The following is a 21,169-nucleotide window of genomic DNA, read 5'->3' as shown; positions in this document are numbered from 1 at the left end:
CCGGAACAAATAATATCAGAAGGTGTCAGATCTGGGGAATATGGTGGGTATGGCTGTACATCCCATCCAAGCAGTAAAAGCTTTTGGCGAGTTACTAAACTTCTACAAGATCTCCCACTATTTTGTGGAGCCCACCAGCGGCCGAGCAGTAAAGACGCTGAACACTGGTAGTTCGGTCCAAGGTTTGAATCCCGCGAATGGGCTGGCTGCACGGGTGTTTTCGTGGTTTTCCCCATGTGTAATGTGTATATGAGCCAGTTTCCCTTAGAAAGTCCTCCACAAAGGCATTCCTCCCTTTAGGCAGATAGCCCTCATGTGCTTTGCCATAATTGAATAATCCAATCCCATTATTTTGGTTAAACACTATACCTTTTCTATTGACCAATTCCGACTTTTTCTGTTTAAATGAAATTATTCAATTTGTCCAGATGAAGACAGTACACTTCAGAATTTATCATTGTGTAGGCCGATAAAGAAAAAAAAAAAAAAAAAAAAAATTCATTCGAAATTTCACCAAACAGCATCACCTTTCTTTGATGAATATCAACTTTCGAAGGGTTTTGAGCTGGTTCATATTTTTTTACTCAATTATCTTTAACATTGTTGTTGACAACTAATTTCTCAGCTCGAGGGATGATGCATTTCAAAAATGAATCATTTTCCTGATGTTTGAAAAGCAAATCACAAATGTCAATGCGACAGCACAAATTTCTTTCCAGAAAAACACAAGAAACCCGTATGTCAAGCTTTGAGATTAAAACTAGGCATTTCAAATATTATGAACAGTCGAATTCAATAAATTTAATCTTTCAGCAATCTCATGGGTTGTTATTTGCCAGTTTGCATCAATTAATGTCTTCATCATTTTCAACTGGCCTTCCAAACTGTGGTTCATCTTTAAGGTCAAAATTGCTAGATCGAAACCTTGCAAACCAGTTTTGACACTGGTGTTCTGTCAATCCATCTTCCCCATACACATAGGATAATTTTTTTCTTGCTTGAACAGCATTTTTACCTTTCTGATGGTAAAAAGTAAAATATGGAGAAAACACTGCTTGTCACTTTCCATATTTGAAAGGGCACCAACCAAAAACTACTGCATAGAATAAATGGATATTCTTCATAAGCAAGCCTTGCTATATCAGCTATCAAAATGTATGATAATTATGTGGCTTACATATGTGTATAAGTATGTGACTTTGTTTCTGTGAAAAAAATACATTTACGCCCTTTGTTGGAGAGAAAAAATGAAATTACTTCCCAAACAACCCAATAAAAAATAAATAAATGCATTCCCCGATATATGCAGCAGATTAAATTTTTGTAACAACAAATACATCACATGCAGAATGCAAAGTGAATTATCAAATTAGAGCATGTGTAAAACTAACAAAAAGTATTTAAAATTAATACCACTATTAAATTTTAAAAACTCATTGTTAAATTTCAATGTTATTATAAATTTTGTACTGTAGCATAAAACAAAATATATGAGATCAAAAATTAGTCTATGATTCTCAAGCATTCGTTAAAGTTTAAAACAATATTTATGCAAAACAAAGTAGGTGAAAAAGTTTTAAAAAGCAAAAGAATGTGTAAATTATCTCCAGCATATTAAGAGATTAAAACTGAAATTGTTAACAGGCTAAATACTTTAGAGCAGAATAAAAATAACTAAAAAATTAAATAACTTAATTAATATTAATATGAATATAATTTGCATCTAATTTCACTTAACAAAGAAAAATTACATTTTCAAAGAAGAATCCCTGGAAAGCTATATTTAAATCTAAGTATATGAAAGTCCAGACAAAATGAAAAAAAAACTTTTCATAATTTTGTATGCTCTTCAGAAAAGTAAAATTATTAAGCATTCAAGGTCTATCCAAAATTTACTAATTTCAAATTTATAAACTCAGATATATTTATCTTTTCTAAATACACTATTTTCCCCCCATAAACCCAACATCTTAAAATTATTTTATCTGACAATTATATGCAATCATATTTCTTTATTGCTACAGTCAAAAGTCTTTAATCCGGACTCGTCGGGACTTCGGCGATTCCGGATTATCGATTTTTCCGGATTATAGATCATCAGTTTAAATCTGGTAAGATGGCATGCAGAAATTATAAAACTAAAAATATGAAACCGTAATTTATAAAATAATGAGCAATTATGATCTAAAGGGTATCCAAATTTACCAAAAAAGAAGCCTAATATTTATTTGTTTACTTTATTAAACATTTCTTTTAACGCGCGGATGCGTAAAGCATACCTTACTCATAGCCGAAATTAGAAAATTGCAACCAGAAAACTATGTGATTTGTATTCGTGATATTTATAATGACGAGGAATTTGATTTAAATCATATCAAAGACGGAGTACATCGAAATTAAATACTACATTTAGTAAGGAATTATAAGCCGACTAAAATAAAAACATCTGCCCTGAAGATAAGGATAGTGTTGACAGATCTTCTAGATCCTTTGGGAGCTCCAGCATCGGAAATTCTATTTGACATAATCGAAAGTTCAAGCTTACTTTTAGAAAATTGCTCTTACAGTCTGCAAAAAATAATAAGCCGGATCCAATTTGAAGATTAAGGAACAACGCAATTATCAACATTAACTGAAATAGATAATTAGATAATTTTAGCTTATACCGTCCGTCATACATTAAACGCGCACGCGAAAACGTATTCTGCACTTGCGCAGATGCATATGTGCAGTCGTAAATGTCTTGCGCACACGAGTAAAACGCCTATGCGCATGCGTCAATGCGGCGCATGCGCAGAAAGATTTTAGCTTTGAGGTCCGGATTATAGATCATTCCGGATTACGGGTGTCCGAATTAACGACTTTTGACTGTATTACATTATTATTACAATTATAAGACACTATTTTCAATTTTTCAGCTAAGCCAACGATAGCTTTTTTATATTTTAATCTTTTCTCAGTCAGAACTTTTATTTCTTTTTGAAAGTTCATTGTTTTATAAATACATTAATACTCTATAGAATTTGAAATGAAAAATAAGTTAAATGAGACTGTTGTTGATTAATCACTGACAAAGAATTAATCATTAAATAATATAACAACAAATAGAACAACTATTAGATTTTTAACACAGTTTTACCAATATTGAATTTTTTATTATAATACATTTAAGATACTCACACGAGTTGCCCAAACTGAAGGACCACATACAGCCGATATCATGTGTATCAACATGACTGTATACTGAGCTTCAGTAACATCAAATCTGTAACAAAAAACGAAATTTTAAGAAATGATCTTAAATATATTGGAATTTCAATTTTAAAAAGGATTTTTCTATCCACATAATTTTTTATAAAAACAATAAATTATTTGTTTCACTTCACATCAATTAAAAAAATCAAAAAATGAAAGAGTTTGGAATATAAACCTTAAAATTAATATATAAATTAAAACACAAGCCTTCTACTCAAAGCATAATTGATAATGTATTACCTTTAAAAACCATAGGTGAAAAAGATGTTAAAATAGGCAGTCAAATTTGAAATAAATATTTTTTCTAAATATATATAATGAATAAATAATAACTATACAAAAAAATTAAATAATTATTTGCTAAATAAAACATTTACACTTAACATTTATGTAGGTGTGATTCTCATAAAGGTCAACCACTGGAGGCATTGATATCAGAAAATACATTGACGAGTCAAAACATTATGACCATTCCCACATTTTTCAATGAATTCGTCTGGATGACATGGAGGGCACATGATTAAGAAGAATTATATTTAACTGTTGCTGGAGAAGGTTAGGAATCATTCTCACACTTTTATTTGCGAATAATGGGAAAAGCTGCTGAACTAAGCAAATTTGATAGAGGGCAGATTAGATTGTAATAGCCCAAAGACTCGGAATAAGTATCTCACTGCCTGACTGGTAGGTTGTTTATGATCTGCCATTGTTAGCATTTATGTAAAGCGGATAAATATCCCCACATTTTTCAATGAATTCGTCTGGATGACATGGAGAGCACGTGATTAAGTGGGAATTATATTTAACTGTTGCTGGAGAAGGTTAGGAATCGTTCTTACACTTACATTTGCGAATAATGGGAAAAGCTGCTGAACTGAGCAAATTTGATAGAGGGCAGATTAGATTGTAATAGCCCAAAGACTCGGAATAAGTATCTCACTGCCTGACTGGTAGGTTGTTTATGATCTGCCGTTGTTAGCATTTATGTAAAGTGGATAAATATCCCTACATTTTTCAATGAATTCGTCTGGATGACATGGAGAGCACGTGATTAAGTGGGAATTATATTTAACTGTTGCAGGAGAAGGTTAGGAATCGTTCTCGCACTTACATTTGCGAATAATGGGAAAGGCTGCTGAACTAAGCTAATTTGATAGAGGGCAGATTAGATTGTAATAGCCCAAAGACTTGGAATAGTATCTCCCTGCCTGACTGGTAGTTGTTCATGATCTGCCATTGTTAGCATTTATGTAAAGTGGATAAATAATGGTGAAACCAGCAGCAGACACCAAGGTGTTGGACATCAATGCATCATCAAAGAAAAAAGAAAGTCAGAGATTATCCCACTTCAGTCACGCATAATTAGCACCAGACAGTGGCTCAGTTGGCAGCCCAACACAATACAGATCCAAGTTCAAGTGTTTCACAACACACAGTTCAGCGGACTGTGTTGGATATGGGGTTGTGCAGCAGATGTGCCTCTGCTCTATCAAGTGCCTCTGCTGACCAAGCTTCAGTGTCAACTATGCCTACAGTGGGCCCAAGAACATCGAGACTGGACCATGGAAAAGCAGAAGAGAGTTGCTTGGTCAAATGAATCGCATATTTCTCATTCATCACGTCAGAGTACACTGTCTTTCCAAGCGAACAGTTGCCCCCCCCCCCTCTTCTACAGCAGATCATACACAGGGACGGCATTATGCTTTGAAAAACATTCTCATGGGTGGTCTGGGACCCTTAGTTGTAGTAGAACAAACCAGGAAAGCTGCGGACAAGTTACATCCTCACATGGCATTTGGAAATGGAACCCAAATGGAAGCTTCCAGCAAGACAATGCCCCATGTCAAAAGGCTCAAACCGTATTGGAGTTGTTCGAGGAGGATGAATTCCAATTAATGTCCTGGCCATCTAGCATACATTTGGGATGTCATTGAGCAGCAGCTCAGAGCTCAAACACCAGCATGCTGGAATATCTCGGCTTTGTGTAACTGCTGCTTATATATTTGGTACACTTGTCTTTAGCCATATACTGAAAACTTGTGGCATCCCAGCCTAGGCAATTTGCAGCTGTTTTGCAGGCCAAAGGTTGCAGAACACTTTACTGAGTAGGTGGTTATAATGTTTTGGCTTGTGAAAAGAATGAAATATTGACTGATAAAAGTTTAAAAGTCAGGAAGACAGCAGCAAGACTGGATCTTTCTAAAACAACTGTTTTGCAAATTCTACATAAACATCTTCATGTGAACTAAGTACCTACATGATACATACATCAGCTTCTTTCAGCAATTCAAAAACAGCAATGTGTCATTTGCTGCAAACAGTTATTACAGCTTACTATAAGAGATTATATATTATATTAATATAAGAGAAATGTTTTACTGGTGATTAAACAATGGATCTTTACTATGATCCTCGATCAAAGAAGGAATCAGTGGAGAAAACTAGCAGAAGCACAATCAAGAAAAGAAAGAGTACTACTCTTATATATGCCCTCAGGTCACTAATTGTGGCGATACATGTTCTGCGCTGGTTTTTGGCACAATTGTGTGTTCTGCGATGGGTTTTGGAGCGATGTTGTTTGTATGGCAACCCTTTCGACGTTGAAACTTTGATTTTACTGTAATGGTTTTATTTGCTGGTTGGTTTGATGGACATTTTGAAATAGCTTATGGCTGTCAGCAAAATTCAAGATTTAGATCATGGTTTTCGTGTAGTAAGTTAACTTTGGAGGAAGTTTTTATCGTTACTCTCAAAAATTTTGATCGCAGAAAGACGTGCGATATAGAAAAATCGTGGCACTTTTGTTCACAGACGTTGTGTGACTGACGGAATTTTATTCACAATTGTATGTTGGACTTTGTATGCTCTGTATATCAGAAGATAGGGGGGATGATCGAGTGGTGGAAATTGACGAGTTTTGCTGATGTTTGAAATTGATATTTCTCCTGTTTGAAGAAGCATTCACAATGCTAAGTGCATTTTATTTTGTTGTTGTTTTTATTTTATAGAATGTTATGTTGATTGTTTTTCTGCTATGAACTTCTGTCGTTATTACTGTTTTTTGAATTGTTTGTAATTTATTTTAATTATTTTAGTTTATTTTGTTGATTTGTGCACGATGCCTAGATAGTGCTATTCGCTAATGTTTCTTTAAGTTAAAACAGAACGCTCTGTATATTTTATTGTTTGAAATTTTTTGCTGTTATATTAGTTTATTTTAGCGAGGTCTGCATAATTTCTAGATTCCTATGCTGCATAGATTGTGCAATTTTTTTTTTTTTTTTTTTTTTTTTTAAGTTAAAAAAGATCACTGTGTATATGGATTCTTGTCAAATATTTTTGGTTAGAAACTTTACTATCTAAATTTTTTGTTTTTGTTTCAGATTTTTGGCTTAAATTGCGTGTTGAAAACTGCGTTTTTTGCAGACATTTTAGGCTTAAAGTTCAAAATGTAGACAAAAAATTTAGATAGTAATATGGCGCCATGGAGTTTCTCACCAAATATTTTTGGCAAGAAATTTGTCGCCAACCATGGGTGTACATAAGAGTAGTTCCAAAGAAAGGTGTTGTAGGGGTTATTTTAATTTCCTAATAGTTATTTTTAATTTTGAAAACTTTTCCTTTATTCTGTTTCCCACCTACAACTCCCTTGCAGAATGAGTTTTCAGTATCGTGTTCTATGTAAATGAGGTACAATCAGTATTTATGGGAAGTCTTGATCACTTCCATAGAAGAGTTCAGAAGTTCTCGGCAGAGGGCATTCTGCCTTCTGTTCATGTTGTTGCTTTAAGCTAGTTCTTACCAAATTCGACCTTATTGTAACATGCCCGTTGCTATTCGCCGATGAGGTTTAAGTAAGGGCCAACTCGATTAGTTATTTATATACAGCTTCAGCTAAATTTTAGTGAATTAGAATTCCTTTAGTTTCTTTTTTTCTATCTTAAGCCCAACAGAGGCCATGAAAATAAAAGGATATTTTAACCCTTTCTTGGACTTTCAAGAAGAGTTTTGCAGTTTTAAGAGGTAAGTGAGGAGTTGCTACACACTTCTCCAAGTATTCTACTTTCTAAGGACACTCAATTCAACTAGAATCTTAATACTGTAGCAATCAGCAGTAAGATATTGACTATTTTTTCGGCAGCAAAAGCATTTTCTGATAGATTTTAAAGAAACATAACCAGAATGGCAATAGCAGAGAATGCCATACCTAATGTGGAATATTATGCAATCATTTTACATAGATTGCACAATGAAATTACATAAAAAGTTATGAAATACTGAGCTGCAGAATGTGTCTTCTCTATGATAATGCTCCTGCACATATGGGTTTAAGCAGCCTAAAGTTAGCTCCAAGTAATAATCATCTGTTCTCTAAACTGAAATCCTAACTTAATGAAAAATATATTTAGCAATGACGATGGCATGAAAAATGTGGTTGTAGGATATTTTGAGGACAAACTTTTTTTTCCCAGGAGCACAGATTTGTGCATTAAATAATGTGAAAAGTGGGGTGAACGAACAGTACAAGAAAATTAAATTGAGGGGTACTATTACTAACTACTTCTGAAAAAAATATCCTGATGCTATTTCTAAAAACGAATAACAATAAATATTTATTTTAGAAATGATATCATGCTGAAAACTTTTGGATCAACCTATGCACTTTTTGGTTACAAGTTTTAAACAAATTAAATATAATATACCTAGAATTTATGGTATTTTTCTGTTAACAGTGCAGCACTTAGTACCAGATCTAAAGGTTGGCACGAAATGTGACTAGGCAACCTTAATTAAGTACAGTTTTATGAAAAGACTAATAATTTAACTCAATTCAAAATAAATACAAAAATTTACAAAAGTATGGGTTTTTCAACATTAATTTCAGATTACATACGAGGCTTCATTTAATACTGCCAAACACGTGTCTTCTTTTATACATTCAATGTGACATAAAATAAAATAAATAGAAAACTATGGGACAGAGGAGAGTGCTGCACAGATGTCTATTTCTCCATTTTGCACTGGCTAATCATATAATTCATACTTTTTTTTCCCCTCAAATAAATAAATGAATGATAACTTCTAAACTGAATGAATACAATCATGAAATAAGCAGGTTACCAAATCTGGCATTTTGAAGCTTGGTTTGGTTTTGTTTATTTAACTATGGCAAAGCACTCGAGGACTATCTGCCTAAGAGGAGGAATGCCTCCATGGAAGACTTTAAGGGAAATTAGCTCATTTACACGTTACACAGGAAAATCATGAAAGTGCCCGAACAACTATCCTATTTACAATGTGGTTCAAACCTCAGAATGAACTTTTCAGCAACTTTACTGCTCAGCCGGTGGTGGCATTCATATGACTGGCTGATGAAAATTTCTTAATATTAACTTTAGCGTAATTTCTAGCTTTTCTGATATTGCTATAAAAATACGAAAAATAAAAGAGAAAGTTCGCTACTTTTCCATTTCACCAGCAAAAATCTCGCCAAGCAGACTATATTGGCGAAAACACATAGTATACACATAAAAGAAGTTGACAAATGTTAGTTCTAAGATTTTTTTATTTTGAAGGTATAAACATTTTAATGTCGATTAAAATTTTGTTAAAAAAGCCAATAAATAAAGATAATAAATTTGTAAAAAGACAATTTAAGAATTTACTATGCTTTCATTGTACAACATCCTGGTTCGCCGGTTCATATCACATGACGCCAAGTGATCTCATCTAATGTAAACTACGCTACAAAAATCTAATTTTTTCAGTAATTATCTACATTAATTTGAAGTTAAAACTTAATTTGGAATACAACTTTAAATGCCAGAATTATTTCAATTCGTAGGAATAGCTCACTCAGAAATTTTGTAAAACTGCAGTACTTTACTTCGCTACTGCATTCTAATTAGAATTGATGAACTTAACTCTTGACTTTGCCTTTCGTATATTTTCGCCATCGGGTGAGCGGAGTGATTGCATCCTAATTGATTTAATTACCGCCCGCGAATGGTCTTAGGGCATAAAATTGAACTATCCGGTAAAAATTCTATGTAATTGTATGACAGTATTTAAAGAAACAATCAATCTGATAAAAAATGGCTGTGACTTTTTTGAAAATGCAAAAGTTAAAGTAAAAGGTTACCAGTGAGGATATTTTGTTTGGGATCGGTTGTACCATTACTGGCGATTTTATCGCTTGTGCCGGCAAAACGGAGAGGCACCGAAATTTCTCTTATTTGACGACAGACATATTACCACATTACAGTCAAAAGTCGTTAATTCGGACACCCATAATTCGGAATGATCTATAATCCGGACCTCAAAACTAAAAACTTTCTGCGCATGCGCCGCGTTCACACATGCGCATAGGCGTTTACGCGTGCGTGTAAGACCTTTTACGACTGCACATATGAGTGTGCGCAAGTGCAGAATACGTTTTCGCATGCGCGTTTTATGTATAATGGACGTATAAGCTAAAATTATCTAATTATCTATTTCAGTTAATGTTGATGATTGCGTGGTTCCTTAATTTTCGAATTGGATCCGGCTTATTATTTTTTGCAGACTGTAAGAGCAATTTTATAAAAGTAAGCTTAAACTTTCGATTATATCAAATAGAATTTCCGATATATATTTGTTAATATGTACAGGATCTAAAGCGAAAGTACGTTTTGAAATCCGAAATCTGTTTATCAATTTCACGCTGCTCGGGGGGGGGGGGGGGGGGATCGCCGCGGCGGGCGCGTAATGAATTGGAAGTTGATCTGTCAACACTATCCTTATCTTCAGCGCAGATGTTTTTATTTTATTTGGCTTATAATTCCTTACCAAATGTAGTATTTCATCTCGATATGCTCCGTCTTTGATATGATTTAAAACAAGTTCCTCGTCATTATAATTCGCTTTCCATAGCGAAGAAAGTGACAGAGGTTATTGAAAACGAAAAAATTTCGATTGACAAATTAATCGGTGTTCTAGACACAGCAATTATAGGACTTGAACAGCGGAACTTTGTAATTGAACAAGAAATTATGTCTGTTTAATAGAATTAAAGAGAAAGTATTATCACATGAAACGAAGCAAAACTTAAACAACTTACATTGAAAGAAATGTTTAATAAAGTAAACAAATAAATATTAAGCTTTTTCTTTTTGCAAATTTTGATACCCTTTAGATCATAATTGTTCTTTATTTCATAAATTACGGTTTCATATTTTTAATTTTAGAATTTCTGCATGCCATCTTACGAGATTTAAACTGATGATCTATAATCCGGAAAAATCGATAATCCGGAATCGCCGAAGTCCCGACGAGTCCGGATTAACGACTTTTGACTGTACCATAATAAATGAAGTTAACTATGCATTGTAAATGCAGTGTGGGCTTTTAATGCATTTAAAGACAAACACCATAATTTTCAAGCATAGTTTATTAATGAGATATTTAAAATAATTAAAACGGTAAATCATTTGTAAACCTAACATCTTATCTGAATATGATGTACTGAAGCAATGTGCTTTGAAAAAGTATGCAAACTATAACAAGCATTATCATTTATAAAAATAAAGCATTTTGACCGATATGATACAGTTGAAAGTTATGACAACTGCATTTACGGTTTACTAATATTTTTAACTTTACATAAATCAACTGAAATACAAATCTGAATAATCAGTCCTTCCCAATCTTTTTAACTAACATAATTTTTGTAAGAACAAGTATGGAAAATTTTCTAGCATACATTTCTGAACTCGCATTGCTTAAAAAATTCTTTTAAAAACAAAATGCATTATTTGAAAAAAAAAAAAAAGTCATTTTTTAAATAAACTTACCTGCCAAATCGCAGTGTACCAGACACATATGTCTGCCAATGTGCAATATAAAAAAGTGTCATAGCAGTAAAACACTGGAAAAACATCCATGATGGAAAAGTCCCCAACTGGACTGCAACACAAACTCCAATTGCCACAAATACTACAAATTAAAAACAAACACATTTTAATAAAATATTATAGCAGCTAAACTTCATTATGACATACAGTGATGAGATCTGAAGTTTTTCACATAATGCAGCATAAATTCAAAAAAAAAAAAAAAAAAAAAAAAAAAAAAAAAAAAAAAAGGAATGATTTGATATCCAACTCCACCCCCCTTTTTTTTCAAATAAATTTTCTTTTCAAGTACATGATACTTACGAAAAAGTAAAAATAACATAAATCATTACTTCTTCAAATTAGCTGAGGTTTTTACTGCTGAGAAACATCAAGTGCACTTGATCATTCTGCATACTGATTCACCTTTAAATACCTCCCAGCTAGTTAATTATATTTTCATTTTTGGCCCTTGATTAGCTGTGGGGAAGGGCAATCTCTTATCTAGCCCAGCACATGGTAAGTAGTACCCAAAGATCCATATTTGTCTCGGATGGAAATTTACACATAATAGTTATCTTTTATAAGTACAGTACAGAATAGACGAGGCAGATTCATAAAATTCTGAGTGTGAAGATGCATTTGAATCTCACTCGTATTGTTTCACTATCACCTCATGTTTTTAGGCTTGTTTTCTGTGAAATTCTTTCTCCATGGTCGCCACGTGCAGTCGCCATTCTGAATTAAAAGCTCGCCTCATTTTAATGTTCCTTAAGTAAGGAAATCTCTTGAATCTAATTAATAAGAAAAGATGTCAGGCCACTGCTGCTGAAAGATATAGATAATGCTCACCATAAATTAAAATTTCAGCTGATAAATCGAACTACAGATGGCTCTGAGTAGCATCAGTTTTTAAAACAAGCACCCTGTACATACATATATGTAAACAATAAATTTGGTTTCATGCCATAACTCAAACACTATTCGGTAAAAATTACATAACAGCTGCAGGCTGGTAATTATGGTAAATTTAAAAAAAAAAAAAATCAATAAACTATTTACAGTTCTGGTAAAATGGTGAAAATCATTAACATATCAAAACACACTAAACACACTTTAAAAATTTTAAATATTAATTTTAATGCTATTACACAAAGAGCATATGATACCAAAAAAAAAGTAAAACATTTTTTCAAGAAATACTTCTTTTGTATTTTTTTTTTTTTTTTTTGACTTAAGGTTTTTACTTTTTTTTATTTTTCTCCTTTTTTGTTTTCTAATTCCATTTCTGTTTATTTTCTCTCTCTCTCTTTTTTTTTTTTTCAGGTTAATTTTCATTTTTAAAAAATTTTTTGGAAGGTAGGATTTATTTATTTATTCAATGCAGGATGAACATTATTCATGCTCTTGAAAGCTACTCTTGAAGATTATTTTTATGGATCTTGTGACACATAAACTCGGGAGGATAATAATCAAATTGTTTCTTATGTGACATCCATAGACAGATCTTCTCATGGAGCTTCACAAACCATCAATGGAGTTTATGTGAGCCCTGGAGATGGGGTCTTTAATTACACTACGATAATCCCCTATAAATAGGTACTTTAATAATTTTACTCAAATTATTCATTGCAGGTGGCAGCATGGGATAAGGATTTACAAATTATGTAATAACATGCTCTATAATAAATACACTTTAATCCCTAGTAAACTTAAAAGACTGAAGTTTAGAATTAAGATTCCATGTTCTTTTACAAACAAACTGAAGTAAGTTGAATAAATAATTTTTGCTTTTTTAATTTCATTTCTTTTGTACTGAAGTTTTACATCATTTATATACACTTGATTAAAATATAACTTCTGGGCTGCCAATTCTGTATTATTGATAAATGAAAGGTGAATAAAACCTTCATCTCGAAGACAAATATACGTCTTTCAGCAATTTCAGACAATTACAGAACCCTGCTTTAGGTTTCTTTTAAAGTTGGAGAAAAGTTTCTTCATTCTTTAATGGGGGAGAGAACCAGTCAGATACTTTTTCATCCCTCCAAACACCCTGATTCCATTTACTCTATCACTATTTTGCACGCTGAACAAGCAAAACAATTTCAACAATTATACCAGGATCATACAACATACTACTAAAAGCCAAAACAGATTGCTGTGTACATCAGGAGAAAAGCAGAAAAAAAGTATATATTTAATCATGGATATTTCTTACATTTTTAATTTAGTTAATTGGTTGCTGTTTTACGTAATTCTTAGAGCACCACTATTTTTGAAAATGGCTGTTTTTTTCCCAATCTTGCCAAAAAATTAGGTCACCAACTTTTTGGGAAAGTTAAGTGGATAATCAAAAAGTACCTATCTATCTACATATATATAATGTTAAATCCTCAATTAAAAATATACTGCTAAGTAGCAAAAAATAATTGTACAGCCATTAATATTCTGTTTCTCATTGACTGATATTTAAATACAAAAATTAAATAAACAAAAACACCGGTTTTACATTTTGAATACTGCTTTAATTTACATAATAAAATAAACTTACTCATGAAATTAAAGAACATGTAAATTTATAATAACATTTTCTGTTAATTATAACATGCTATCATCTTTTTGTTGTGCAATTTTCAACTGCTGTCTAATTAATCATGATTCTAAGTTAGTTGTAGACGCTGTCGCCGATCTACCCAACTTAGCCTAACTAGGGCCCAGGGCAAAAACGTCTTTGGGGGCCACCCTCTGCTTTAGAAAAGAAGGACCGAACTTTACGGAAGTATTTAAATGTTTCACCTCATTATAGATATATAACAAGAAAATTGACTAGAACCTAAAATAGCTATAAAGTCCCCCCATCCAACCCAATGGTCAGAAGAAATATCGTTCTGTCCATTACATTGATTATCTGACAATTCTATGTCCAAAATTAAAAGTATATAGCACATCTGAACAGCCAAAATTTCACAAAAATTCTTTTTAAATTTATAATTAGAAAATGTAAAGACTTTTTTTAGCAATTTGAAATACCGTATTTACGCGAATCTAATGCGCATCGTTTTTGGCCAAATGTAGTATTCAAAATTGGGGTGCGCATTAGATTCGATGGCGCATTAGATTCGCATAAATACGGTAAGTTTCAGACAACAACATACCGTATTTATGCGAATCTAATGCGCCATCAAATCTAATGCGCACCCCAATTTTGAATACTACATTTGGCCAAAAACGATGCGCATTAGATTCGCGTAAATACGGTAATTAACGAAAAATACCATAGACAAGTCCTATTCATTTGGAAAATATGTTAAAAAGCTTTTTTCGATGCATGCCACATTGTCTTCATAACATAAGTGCATCTGGTTCTGCCTCTTGTTTGTCATAATAGTATTATAAATCCAGGCAGAACCAGATGCACTTATGCTCTGAAGACTTATTCGGCATGCATAAAAAAAAAAAAAAAACACTATTTAGTGCATAGAACTTGTCTATGGTATTTTTCCTTAATTAATTAAAAATGCTATTTAAACTTAAAACTAGAAACACTCTTAGTCTTAACTCGAAGTACCCCGGTTGCAGTCATCACTAATCGATATTTGGGAAGGGATCCAGGTAGATTTTCACAGTCTTGCAAATGAAATTAATTAATCAAAAGAATATTTGGCATTTTGTGAGAATGTTGAGAAAATATAACTTATAATTGATTATTGTGATTTCTCAGTGTTGCGAAAATCCAACAGAATCCACTGAACAGGAAGCAATTGCGATTAAGATGAGCTAGTTAACAATCATATCGCTACAGTTTGCAAACTTTTCACAAGTTTCTAAAATGCAGTATTCTGATTGTTAACTTTGTCATCTAGCTGCAAAAAATTCATATCCTTGCTGACATTAGGGTGGAATTCAGCTAAATTTTTGCAATTAGGATGGCTCAATTAAGCTAATCAGAAGGCTGTATTTTTGTAAACATACAGGCTTTTCATTGGCCAAATTTGTCCATCATAATTACCAAAATTTAGCTGAATTCCGCCCTAGAAAGCCATGGATTTACGAAATATAGATCTTTTGTGTTCATACAATAGATTAATGAAGAAGCTAATGTAAAACTGACAGATTTTACACTGTACTAATATTTTGTTTAAAAAAAGTTCATTAAAGGAAGGAAACATAAAATAAACTTTCTATTCGATTTGCCCCCCTAATGATCTCTTTCTCCCCCCTTAGTTTCTGTGCCTGACTAAGGCAGGCTCCGGCTCCAACACACAATTTCTTAAAAGCAACTTTTACTTATAAAAGAACAGTTTACAATAAAAATATTACAAAAACATAATTTGCTATAAAACTACAATAACACTTTAATTTATACAAATTAAGAAATTAAATAGCGGTAAGGTTTGACTAATGCAATGATAAATATTAAGAAGTAGATTATAAAATTCAAGAATTATTTGGATACTGTATGCACATGCAATTTTAGAAGTTTCTATCGGGAATTTTTGAACAGGCATACCATGTCTGCACATTTCTATTTCATTTAAAATATTACATAACATCAAATTTCTAAAATTGTGTATATTATCACAAAATAAACTAAAAATTTAAATTTACCAGTAGAAAGAGAATCACAACCATGATCAAAAAGTTCTCCTAATGGCGAACTTGTGCCAGTTCTTCGTGCTTGCTTGCCATCACAAGCATCTAAGGTCTGGTATATAAAAAGACCTACTGCACATAGTACGAATGACCAGCGAGGTGCCTAAATATATAATTAAATACCTATAATAAACAGTACTTCTTTTTGAAAATAACTTGAAAAATACAGTGAAGAGAAATAAGAAAAAAACAAAAATTATCTAATATTCTTTCCTCCCTTTTTTTGTGCGGGGGGGGGCAGAGAAAAGATCTCATTTTTTAAAGGATAACAATTGCCTTTAAATATAATTTTTAAAGTGGAAATCATTTCATAAGGAAAATTAATTACTGAATACAAGAATCTTTTACTAACTTTCTTAATTTCACATTTTATATGGAAAACAAATTCAAAAATTAAAATCACAATTTTCTTCTTTTTAGTAAAATTCTCACAAAGAGAAATCGGTATTTAAACTGTTCATAATTAACTTTATTCATAATTAAAATTTAGATAATAAATACATATAAAAGCTCACAATATGTCACATGTGCGCATTCAGTTTTAACATTACAATATATGAATAACAGATAGCAGTATTTTCTAAACTACTGTATAAATCCTATATCTGGTGTGTCAACTACAAAAAGAAAAAAAAAAAAGAAAAGAAAAAAAAAAAAAAAAAGAAAGAAAGAAAGAAAGAAAAAAACTTGCACTGAAAACATATGAAACAAAAAAAAATTTTTTTTGTACTAAGACTTTAGCAAAATTGATAACAACAGTGAATGAATATGTCTAGTTACACATTAGTTTAACCAAACTGCCGTCCAAATCTGCATATTATACCTGAATGAATTTTACAAGATTTAATGTTGTAAAATAACCATATAAACACCTAAAAAATTTAAACTGACCTTTTAAAACATTCCAAACTTTTGATATAAACAAACCTAGCGCATAAATCACAATGAATCAGATGAATATAACTTATAAAGTACAGCAACAGGAGAACTATCCATCAAAATGATCAAATAAAATATTTTAGAATTAAAAAAAAAAAAAAAAACATTTTTCTCCCAAAAAAAATTAAAATGCGAGATTTACAGAACAGAGACAGAAAATGAGACTATTACAGAACTCGTTATATTATTAGCATGTATACCTTATCGACAAGCAGTGTGATTTAGTACCAAAAATGGATAAGCGTGATATCACAACACAATAAGAATTTTGCCTTGGTTTTACGTAAACCCAATTAATTCTTAATAAGCCAGTTTAATTTTCATAAAAAAGGATTTAAGTTCTGCTTTTCATCACATTTTGAAAAATGTGATGAAAATTATTAATAACTGAGACTTGTCTTTCATGGGATAGTATGCAGTAGGGTAGTTTCTCAGTTTTAGTTCTTTGTAATTTTTTGCCTAAACATTGGAAATAAAAACAAAAGATTCTGATCTGAATACTGATAAACGCAGTCATAATAAATGAGGTGCAGAAACTACTGATCATATATTACATAGTGAACAGAAAGAATTTGGCTGTCGGCAAGAATAATTTTCGTTTCTTTCAGCAATCAACAATCATTTTTTTCAAATACCTACTTTACCTCATCAGTTCTCGAAGAATAGTCACCTGAAAACGAATGACACTTCCTGATCAGAATTTTGGCAGTCAAAGTGTTAAATTTCTACCGGAATGATTAGCACAAGTTTGGCGACATCTCTGCTTTCATAATTGGAGATGTTTTACTTTCATGTTTAAGGCCTATCAAATATGCAGATTTTAATGCCTAAAAAGTATCCTCCTCCAGAATCTAACATAATTTTAAATATAGGCTTTTGATATTCAACTGGTAACAAATAAGATGACTGTTTTTCATAATTTTAGATAGAAAGTTTCTTCTATTCAGTTGGCTTTTCTAAACAAAAATGATTTCTACCATGAATTCCAATTTTGTAAGTGTTGTTTCTTACCCCACTTGATCTACAGCAATATCTAGATCAAGTCCATGAACCTGTAGATTTTCAAACAACTAAGAACCGCATCCCGACTGGAGTACAACTGGCTCTTCAGGAAACCAATGCATGATAAGACATGGGCAGGAGTAGCAAGGGTCAAACTGCATTTCGGGCAAAAGGGATAAACTTTAAAGCCTGACACATGTCGTAGACAATAAAGATGGCCCCTGCTGTGCTGCCTTATCATGGCGGGTGGTGACCTTGGGCAGAATGGCCAAAGTATAGTGGGGGTGAATACTCCTGGTAGGGATGATTAGCTAAAACACTGTAGGCAGGGGCAAAGCCAGATTTCAACCTTTCGGTGCCTCAAGGTCCTGGACTTTCTGAAGCTGCATTTTATTCCCTTCATCATGACTCATTGGATTTTTAAATACTATCCCAATTTTTATACTCTCAGCTCTTCGGAATTTTCATATAACTGGAGTTCAGCATTTCTGGAGCTTTCCAGATAGTCAAGCTTTTACTGTACTTTAATTTTAAAAATCAATTTTGTTTCTCTATTTCTTTCAAAAAGTATGTAAAATACTATTAAATACTATGCATTGCTTTTATAATACTGACTTCATAAGCAACACAATATTATTAATTGAAAATTAATTTCAGCATCAAAACCACTCCATTTCCTTTTCACTTTTTTTTTTTTTTATGAAGAACTTTTGGCACTCTTCTATTAGTACACTACCTCCCAAATGTTTCAATCAGGCTTAGGGTAAGCTTTAGTCTACACTAATAAAGGCTTTAGTTCTTTGAAGCAGAAAAATGGATTGAGATTTATTGTGTTATGGATACCTGTCTAGAGATAAGGATGTCTTCAAGGAGGATAGATGGTTCATGATGTTTCTAACCGTGACTAGTTTAGAAAAAGGAAACACTGGTTCATATTCATTATTAATACAATAGGATCCATAAAACACTTATGCAACCAACCTCTTCTTCAAGATTTGATTTTATGTCAAACTACTAGTATTCATGAATCTTATTCACTCAATCAATGAAGTGAAGAATCATGAGATGTTGAAGTGCCATATGGATGACTGAAAATTCTTTCTATACCAAACAAAGCATTCAGAAAAATCATAACAAGATTTTTACAGCATCATGCTCTCACATCTCGCCTTTCTGGATCCATCAAAATTTCTAAATGAAAGATATGAATGTCAGTACCATTATCACAAGGACATAAAGAATTCCTTGCTGAGAGAGGACTACTGGTTTTGTTTTTAACTGCTTAGAAAAAATTAACAGAAAGGTTAAAAAACAGCCACTGAAGTTTACTCTAAGACAGAATGCAATTTTGTCAATATTTACAAGAAATGATGTTTGGTATTCAGAAAAATTACACAAGCCTGCAAAACTTGAGTCAGGTTATATTTTTTAAATTTTGTTAATTGATTCCTATTATTTTTCAGAGCTAAATCCAAAAATGACATTTCTTTTTTCCAACACCTCATTATTTTTTAAAATTTGAAAATAAAGGTCGAACAACTACAAAAATGAGAGACTTTAAAATAGACTTAAAATGTTTTTATTAGAATTTATTCTTCTTTTTAGCTTACACTAAGGCAGTGTATATAAAATATACAATTTTATTTCATACATCTAAGATTGCATGAAATGTCACTCGTGCTCTGCTTTGTAATTTTTCTTTTTTATGTTCTTGATGGGATTCATCTCAGTGTAACATCCAGCTGTTGTCAACCACTATCGAAGTAGCCCATTTTCCTTGATACCTCCTCTCCATTTCTTGATAATTTGATGAAATCAATTTCTTCGCTAACATTACCCAAATTTTTAGGCAAATAGTTCAGATGTGAATTTAGGAAATGAACCTTTCAGTTCATGGAATAGCCGCTTCATACATCTGCAGCATGTTCGCAATGGCTCCAAGTTTGGATCTTTCTTATTATCCAAAAAACTTTGTCACTACATTTTTAAAGGATTCCGAGGCTTCTTTTCATATAACTTCCACCTTTTTTTTTTTTTTTTTTTTTCTTTTTTTTTTTTTCAGAATTACCATCTTTGAGAAGTTTTCTAATACCAGGATAAGTAAAGACACTCTCTTTTAGTTTGGAAGTTGGTAAGCTGAAAAGTTATCACAGATGTATTTAAAATGTTGACCTTATTTTGGCAAGGCTTTAACAAATTCCTTCATCAAGCCTAGTTTGATATGTAGAGGTGGAAGGAGACTTTTATTCAGATTTATGAGAGCTTTTCAAAGTACATTTGTGGTTCTAATGAAGCTGTTTTTGGCCATCTTTCTTTATCCAATGATTTCTCTATCTCTGCTCTTCCATTCATACAAAAAACAAGCTCTATACCCACCTTGCTGTGCTAGAAGCATTGCTATTACTTTAAGACCACCATACATAATCTACTTATGTTTGTCATACTCAATTTTGTTGAGAATAAATTCTAAATTTTTGTTACACTCTATTAAATGGACAAAATGTTCAAAGGATATTGATGCACTTCAATCCTCAATATGAAGAGAGACAATATCGTGGCTTGAGATAATATTGTGGTCAATCAGTAGCTTCATATGAAATATTAAATTCATTCATGTACATCAGAAATAAGAAAGTTAATAGGTATATTTTTATTATTAAATCAGTATGTGCTTAGAATGCTATAAGAATATTTAGTAAAAAAAATTAAAGGAATAAACTATAAGAAAAAAAATTACATCTATTTTAAAGGCTCATATTTTTAAAATTTTTCTTCTTAAAAATTTTGAAATTTGCAATTTGTGAAAAATCCTGATGTAATAATAAAGAATGAAGGTCGTTTTCAGACTTGGTGCTAAAAAATACATAATAATCAATTATCAAGATAAAAAAATACAGCCATCACTAGTTTGTGCTGCTTGTTTTGACACAAATTCTTCTAAATACAAATTGATTGTAAAGTACCCAAGACCTTTAAACGATAACCTAGCATTTAAGTAATCTTATTGTATTCTCTACATAGCAGGAACTTAACATGTGCACCATTATTGCTGTCCTTTCCATTCAACCTGCAGCGAATAAACACTAAAGAGAATGAACAGCGAACTACTTTGCTTCATCTTATTTTTCTTAAAAATGGGACAATGATGCAGCCAATGCACACATATACTAATGGCAAAAAGCCAACCTCCTAGAGATGATCGATTAGAAAAAAGACACAGAAGTGTTGAGATGATTTGAGAATAGAAAATTTTGGTTTGTTTTTTGAATGTATTTATTGCCCATCAGACTGAAAATGTTTGGAAGAGAAGGAAATAATGAAAAATTGACTGCATTATTTTTATCATCCAAATATGGACATTGAATTTTACAGCTGTCATTCATTAGAAAATAATTCATTAGACCAGGCAATTAAACTTGACAATGACAGCTATGGCATATGTGCTA

The 21,169-nt window shown here is 32.1% G+C and overlaps 1 protein-coding gene across 2 annotated transcripts in view; it reads right to left on the bottom strand.

The window, feature by feature from the left end:
• The window catches only part of LOC118188557 (cholinephosphotransferase 1-like), a 70,214-nt gene that overhangs the window by 46,657 nt on the left and 2,388 nt on the right, over nucleotides 1-21,169 (bottom strand). For both annotated transcript variants that reach the window (XM_085811947.1, XM_085811946.1), the window contains exons 2-4: nucleotides 15,738-15,885; nucleotides 11,088-11,229; nucleotides 3,181-3,265 (exon numbers count right to left, since the gene is read on the bottom strand). In XM_085811947.1, coding sequence (XP_085668073.1) covers nucleotides 3,181-3,265; nucleotides 11,088-11,229; nucleotides 15,738-15,885 — 375 coding nt within the window. The remainder of the gene's footprint in view (nucleotides 1-3,180; nucleotides 3,266-11,087; nucleotides 11,230-15,737; nucleotides 15,886-21,169) is intronic.

Source organism: Stegodyphus dumicola, chromosome 2, assembly GCF_044657685.1.
Source record: "Stegodyphus dumicola isolate Sdum_Otavi_A_Nest chromosome 2, ASM4465768v1".
In the NCBI taxonomy this organism is placed as follows: domain Eukaryota; kingdom Metazoa; phylum Arthropoda; class Arachnida; order Araneae; family Eresidae; genus Stegodyphus; species Stegodyphus dumicola.
Note: the sequence above shows the minus strand (reverse complement) of the source record. Positions and strands in the feature narration are given on the sequence as shown.